The sequence below is a fragment of the Plasmodium fragile genome (genome assembly GCF_000956335.1).
Source record: "Plasmodium fragile strain nilgiri unplaced genomic scaffold supercont1.10, whole genome shotgun sequence".
Taxonomy (NCBI): domain Eukaryota; phylum Apicomplexa; class Aconoidasida; order Haemosporida; family Plasmodiidae; genus Plasmodium; species Plasmodium fragile.
The window spans coordinates 304,842-311,970 of NW_012192590.1; the positions used below are offsets into that span (position 1 = coordinate 304,842).

Below are 7,129 nucleotides of genomic sequence, written 5' to 3' on the forward strand. Positions count from 1 at the left end.
AAAAAAAAAACAAAATTGGGAAAAAAAAAAAAAAAAAAAAAAAAAAAAGGGGGGGAGCAAGTCAACCGAGGTGGAGGTCACACACATGGACTCAATCAAAGTGCTAGTGGTAGGCTGTGGAGGATTGGGAAATGAAGTCGTAAAAAATCTGATATACCAAAATGTAAAAAACATAACCATCGTGGATCATGACACAGTGGAAGTGAGCAATTTAAGTAGACAATTTTTTTTCACACATGATGACATTGGAAAAAGCAAAGCAGTCGTGATTGAGGAAAAGGTAAAGGAAAGGTACCCCTACATCCATATCACATCGTTTGTGAAAAATGTTGAATCTTTCGACACAGATTTCTTTGAGCATTTTGATTTCCTAATGGGTTGCCTGGACAACATAAGCAGTAGGATGTACCTGAATAATTTAATTTTTACTTTAAGGAAAAATGTTATTTACATTGATGGGGGGGTGGAGGGTCTCCGGGGAAGTGTTAAGATTGTAGACCGGGTCAGCCACTTTGCCTGCGTGCAGTGCACTGTGGCGAATTACGCCACGGGGGGAGAAGACCAGCTGGGGGGGAGAGGCGATGGTGGAGATGGAGGGGAAGCCGTTCCCGTGTGCTCCATCGCGGGAAGACCAACAAACTTCACCCACTGCATCCTATACGCCATGCATGTAGCATTTGAGCAAATCAGGAGAGAAAAGCTCAACGTAAACGATAAAAACCACCTCGTGTGGATTCACGAAGAAGCGAAAAAGAGAGCTACACAATTTCAAATCGACTACGAGGACTATCATGTAACGAGACAGGTCGTTCAAAACACACTCCCAACCACCATCAGTACCCTAATGGTGATCTCTTCCCTAATGATATATGTAATGCACACCGTTGCTTCGCACATGTATAGAAAACATATACACGAGGTGTCGAGTCGTACACACGATTTCAGCGACATACTCTATGTTGGGGATAACGGGTTCTACCTCCTCCATTACAAAATATATAAAAACCAACAGTGCGTCATATGCAGAAGAAAACGGATTCATGTTGTTTTTAAGCGAAGCGATACATTAAGTAAGTTTGTTGAATACATTAGGAAGGAGTACGGGTTCGAACGAATCAGCATTTCCACCGAGTCCACCATTTTGTTCATTGCGTCCAGGTGGTTTGTGGGGAGGGACTATGAACAGAGACTCGGCGCCACCTTCGCGCAGCTCGTGGACAGGGGCGAGGTGAAGGAGCGCGACTACCTGAATGTGCAAACTGAGGGGGAGACCAGCTTCGTTTTCCTCCTCGACTTGGAGTGAGCAGTTACCGCTGGCGCGGTGGTGCGTTCGCGCACTGCACACAACGCAGCCGATTTTGTTAGGAAGTTAAAGAGGGGGAGAAGTTCCCCCAAAGTGCGCGTTCAACATTTCGCCGTCCGGGAGTAGCCCCCCGCCTGGCCATATCCAACCTGCACCGTCACATGGCACCAACCCCTCTGCAGTGATAAAATGGGAGGCGGCGTGGTAGAGTCCCATAGGTTTTTTGTTTTTTTTTTTTTTTTTTTTTTTTTTTTGGGCTCCATTTGCAATAGCTTTCACCTGAACGGTCATATTTTTTTTTTGTTTTTTTTTTTTTGATGAGGGGGAAAAGCACATTTTAACCGCCTCTGCGCAGATGAAAAAGGGGAGTGAGAGAACCTTTTGATGAAGCAGCGCATGAGTGTATACACACGTAAAGGTCATGCTCGTTGGGTCAGGCAACTTTCCTGCCAGACCGAGTGGGCGCTCCCCATGTCGACATCGCCACACAGAATTCAATTAATCCCCTCTGCCGCTTCGTATGTGTGGGTGCCCAGTCCCCCATGCATGTAACTTTGTCCAAACTGCTAGGGTTCATTTTTGTGACTCACCTTGTTAGCCCCTGTATGAGTGTAAAGAGAAGTAACAGCAGAGGAGAAATCCTCGTTTGCTTCATCCCTCGGAGTGATTTCTTCTACGAAAGGAATGGTTTTCTTGGGGGGAGGAAGGCAGGGTGGAGGAAAGCGAGGTGGAACAAAGCGACGTGGAAGAGTTGTGGGAACAGGAAGGGAGGAAGATTCGCAGTGAATGACTCGAGGGGAGTTCTGCCTGTTGGCGAGGGCACTAATGAAACCGTTGCCACGTGCGTTGTGCGTACCGCTCATGCTGCTACAGATGATAATGGCACCCTGCGGGAGGAATACCTCGCGAGAATGCTGAACGAGGGAGACACGATATATGCGCTGAGCTCGGGCAGGGACGTGAGCGCCATAGCGGTGGTGCGTATGTCGGGCCCACTGAGCAGGATTGTGCTCGAGGTACTGTTGCATGGGGGGGGGAGCGGTCAGAAAAGTGGCGAAGCAAATGGTGAGTTCACCCCAGAGGAGCCCCCCCCGGACAGTTACGCTAGGAAGAAAAAAACAGAGTACAGCCTAGACGAAGTAATGAAGGTGAGGAAACACTTCGAAGAAAGGAAGATGTACAACGGAGTGATGTATAGCAACTGTCACGAACTGATCGACCAAGTAATGTATACCCTTTTTAAAAGTCCCAAATCGTACACAGGAGAAGACGTGGTTGAGATTTATTGTCATGGATCTCCTCTAATTGTGAAAGAAATTATGGAGGAGATTGAAAAATTAAATTCCCTTTTCAGCAACATATTGAAAAATGAAAAGGAAAAGTATTATAGCCAAAATGATATAAAGGAAAATTTCACCTGCACATGTTCAGAAGAAATTTGGAACAAATTATTAACACCAAGAAATGATGTTTTTTTTAACAAAATAAGATTAAGTAAAAAGGGGGAGTTCACCAGAAGATCCTTCCTAAATCAGAAAATGAATTTACTCCAGGTGGAGGGATTAAAGGAGTTACTTTGGTGTAAGAAAAAAGAACAGAAAAAAATTGCTTTAAATTATTTAAATGGACAAGCAAGGAATGTCTACTTAACTTTGCGAAACGACATGAAGAAACTTCTGCTCTACACACAAGTTAAAATAGACCTGGAAGATGAACATTTATCTTCTGACCAGGAGAAAAATTATGTGAATGAATTCATGAAGCTCCATCTGAATAACGCTATTGAAAGCATTAGTAATATTTTGAAGAAACCAAATGTGGAAGACTTAAGTAACCCTCTTCATGTGCTTCTCTTCGGGCAGGTCAATTCGGGAAAAAGTACGTTGATGAATCGTATTTGTCGCAGTGACGTATCTATCGTGACGAAGATAAAGGGGAGCACCATTGACGTGGTGCAGAAGGGGGTCAGCGTTGAGGGCAAGTCCTACAACTTTTGCGACTCCGCAGGGATTAGTGCGCATGTCTTTGGAGGGGAGTACCTACCTAGGGGTGACGCGAAAATGGACGCCCCCTCTGGGGAGCACACACCACACAGAGCACTCGAACGCATTGGGGTAAAAAAAACGCTCAAGTATCTTCACAAAAGTGCATGCGTGTTAATTGTATTGAATGTGAGGAAGTATGTGGACGAGTTGAAACTTGCTCTTTCCATTTTGGCTAGCAAGTTTAGAAGGAGGAAATGCATCACGAGGGAAGCAGCGACCGCCCTGCCTCAGTTCATCATCTGCGTGAACAAGTGTGACTTGTCCATTCATGAAACTCAAGAGGAGGTCAGGAAAAACATAAAGCAGATCCTAAACAAGCATTTACAAAATTCTCATTTGCGAAATATTTACCAACATGTGTGGCAGACCATTTTTTTCGTTTCCTCCAAAAAGGGCCACAACGTGGACGAGCTGTTGCGGGGCCTCAACGACGTGATGGAGCGGAAGACGCGGTTGAGAAATCCACACCAACTTGACTTAGACTCGCCAGCCTTCCTCCCATTCGAGAGACACAAGACACACCTGCGCAGGGCATTGAAGCACCTCCTGTTTATAAAGCGACATCGCCACTTCCTAACATTTGACATCATCGCGGAGGAAATAAAGCTAGCTGTTAGGGCCCTCAATGGAATCATTGGCGGGTTCAGCCAGACACAAATACTGAACGAAATATTGGATTCCTTCTGCGTGGGGAAGTAGCTGTTTTCTCGAGTGTGCACATGAAGCAGGACGCGTGGCACATCGCGCAGTGATACACAACGAAGCAGGACGCATGGCACATCGCGCGGTGATACAAAAAAAAGCAGTAACGCATGGGGCGACGGAGACTCTTCGCCGAAGGCCCTCAGAAGAACTTCACCCCCAGCGCCTTCTGCAGGACCCCCTTGACCCGCTCCACGTAGTAGTAGTAGAAGTAATACTTTTGCACGTAGAATCGGTACGCGTCGAGCAAAAAAAATTTGACTCTCCATGCGAATCCTCCCGCGGGGGTCACTGCACGGTTACTCGGTGCAGCATGGCTTGGCGACGTGGTGCCAAGGGGTGCCTCGCCAGGAAGTACTACCATTCCTGAGGGGACTGCTGCCCCCTCTTCCTTAAGGCTTTTAATTTTACAAATGGGGATGGCACTTAGTGGGGTAGCATTCTTCTCACTCGGGTTGGAAGTAGAAAGGAAGCTTCGTAGTTCCTCCACATTTACCACATCCACACGTTTTGCACTTCTTGCCATGCCCATTTGAAATTGTTGCCCAGCGTACATCTGCTCACACTCCGTTACGTCCGTATGCCCATCACATATGTGTGCATTTTCAAAAAGGTTAATCACATTTTTCATTTCACTCATGACTTGTTTCATATCTCCTGCAACCTCTCCCCCCTTTTGCATTTGGCTCCCGTCCAAAGGGGCTTCTTCTTCACTAAGCACATTTCCTCGCATGTTCTGACCCAACGACAGCAGCTCGTTCCTACCGGTGCCCGTCTCTTGTGAAGGGTCCTCCGCAAGGTCATCGCTAACATGTTTAACATCACAACTAATCGTGCCGACATGATTATTTCCTGCTTCCAAGAGGGAGTTATTGTACACGCGTACCTCATCCCGTTTACTCTTCTGTGACTGTATACCCACTTTGAAATCAACATGATCTCCTTCATAGCTTATCCACTTAGGGGACAGAGCCATCTTAACAATCTTCCAGAGGCTTCCTGAAACCTGTTGTTGAAACTCTGGGTTAGCAATTATAGAAGCAAAGAATAACTTACTCACGTCCTTGGTTTTTTTATCATGCATGGCATTGATTAAAGCATTTTGAATGAACACAATGGAGCCGTTAATCATTTGGTCATTGTTAAAAATTTCTTCACGTATAATTTTTCTAACATTGCTTGTTACACTTTCTGACCTGAACAGGTCGTTGAGCCACCTCTTAGATGTGTCAATAGCAATAGGTAGGTGTATGGCTTCCGACAGGAGGTGATAAACTTTCATTTGAACTTGTTCATTGTTACACAAGTAATTTGAAACTTCAAGGAAAACACTCTTAAGACTATTCCTTACATGCTCTGTTTGTAACACATCTGTGAATACATTTCCCACTTCACTCTTCGAACTGTAGAGAGTGTCCACGAAAAATTTCGTGGTGGCATTTTTGTTATACTCATCATTCACTACACTATATAAGATATCGTTTAGCATTCCTTTAATAATTGATTGCGCCTTAGAAGAATTCTTCACATCTGAAAGTACTTTTTCAATTTGTATTAAAACGTATTTATTAATAGAATCACCTAAAAATATATTAACAGAACCCAAAAGGAGACATATCATAATTATACAGTTAACCATAAAAAGATATTTTATTAACGACATGTCTTTCTGATTCTTGTCTAGTAGCATTAGTATTTCATTTATTTGAGTTGGAGGAGAATTTCCAATGGGGGGGTACAAAACGGATCTTCTCTTATGTCCTGTTGCTGCTCCTGCTGCACCTCCGTTGCGTCTTTTAGTCATTCCGCTTAGGGTTGGAAGTTGAGTCCATTTGATCTTCGCACTTCTGTATTTTCTCACGTGAGGTGCCCACAATGAATTCTTCATAGCGCTTTCAATGGACGAGAACATTATCCCTCTCCCCCACGTGGGGGGAGCACTGCACCAGTTGCCTTCACTAGGAGGGGGGGGGGAGGTCGTAACATCAGCAGCACCACATTCGTCCGCCTGCCTTCCATTCGCTTCTCCCCCACTTGCGCGAGCGTACATTCTGGCCGCGCACCTCACCCTAAAAATGTTCCTCTTCATTTTGCTTCATAAAAGGGGGGTCACGTAAACAGGGGGGGGGGGCCTTTTTTTTTTTTTTTTTTTTTTTTTTTTTCCCCCCCTTTTTTGCTCCCCTTCCCGGGGGTTTTTCTTTCCCTCATAAGGGGGGGGGGCCTTTTTTTTTTTTTTTTTTTTTTTTTTTTTTTCCCCCCTCTCTCTGATTAGATAAAATTGTGTGTGTGGGGGGTGGGGTGACAGAATGGGTTTCCTCTTTCCTTGCACACGTGTGATCAGCTGTGCCGTTGCGCTGCCTAGCTATATGTAAAAGAAAAACCGATTAAGCACCACGGAAACTGATCCTCTCCCTCACACACATCTTGAAGCGTTGCACCATTTTACCCCATGACGCATTTCCATTGAACTGGACTCACTCCTCCGTTGGCCCTCCCCTCAAAATGAAACGTGATGAGAGGTATGTTTTTCCTCACCGCGCGATATTCTATACACGCACAGGTGCGACGTTGAAGGGACACATCTTGGGGTATCTCCTCCAGGTGCCACGTCCTCTCATGCGTTCTGCAAACCCTCCTCCTCCCTGTGTAGCTTTTTACAAAAAAAAAAAAAACAAAAAAAAAAAAAAACGAAATTCTGTTAAACACCCTCCTTTTTTTCTGACCCATCACACTGCCATCTTCCCACGCACGTCTGAAGGTAGGTGCGACGTGCAAATGCGTGATGAGGGTAACTCACTCAGGCTTCACCAAAAAGGGGGGAAGCGTAAACAAAAGGAGGCAAAAGGCAACACGCGACCTCACATCACATGGGTGAAGTCGCATGCTTGCGCATGGTATAAAATGACTAACAAAAAAAAAAAAAAAAAAAAAAAAAAAAAAAAAAAAAAAAAAAAAAAAAAAAAAAAAAAAAAATCCTACAAAAGGTTAAATCCGAATATAAGCCTAAATTAAAATTAACAATTACGAAAACAAATTGAGGTACCAAAATGGAAGAAGGAAGAAGGTAAAAAAAAGTTAA

At 44.6% G+C, this 7,129-nt stretch overlaps 3 protein-coding genes across 3 annotated transcripts; 2 read left to right on the forward strand and 1 right to left on the reverse strand.

The window, feature by feature from the left end:
* Positions 1-85: 85 nt before the first annotated feature.
* Positions 86-1,303, forward strand: AK88_01232 (uncharacterized protein; the record flags this gene model as incomplete). The annotated part of the gene is made up of 1 exon (XM_012478868.1): positions 86-1,303. One exon carries the CDS (start codon positions 86-88, stop codon positions 1,301-1,303), a length of 1,218 nt encoding a protein of 405 aa, XP_012334291.1.
* Positions 1,304-1,845: 542 nt separating this feature from the next.
* AK88_01233 (uncharacterized protein) lies at positions 1,846-4,047 on the forward strand (the record flags this gene model as incomplete). Its single annotated transcript, XM_012478869.1, has 1 exon — positions 1,846-4,047. The coding sequence occupies one exon, from the start codon at positions 1,846-1,848 to the stop codon at positions 4,045-4,047; it is 2,202 nt and encodes a 733-aa protein (XP_012334292.1).
* Positions 4,048-4,192: 145 nt separating this feature from the next.
* AK88_01234 (uncharacterized protein) lies at positions 4,193-6,139 on the reverse strand (the record flags this gene model as incomplete). Its single annotated transcript, XM_012478870.1, has 1 exon — positions 4,193-6,139. The coding sequence occupies one exon, from the start codon at positions 6,137-6,139 to the stop codon at positions 4,193-4,195; it is 1,947 nt and encodes a 648-aa protein (XP_012334293.1).
* Between the last annotated feature and the right edge of the window lie 990 nt (positions 6,140-7,129).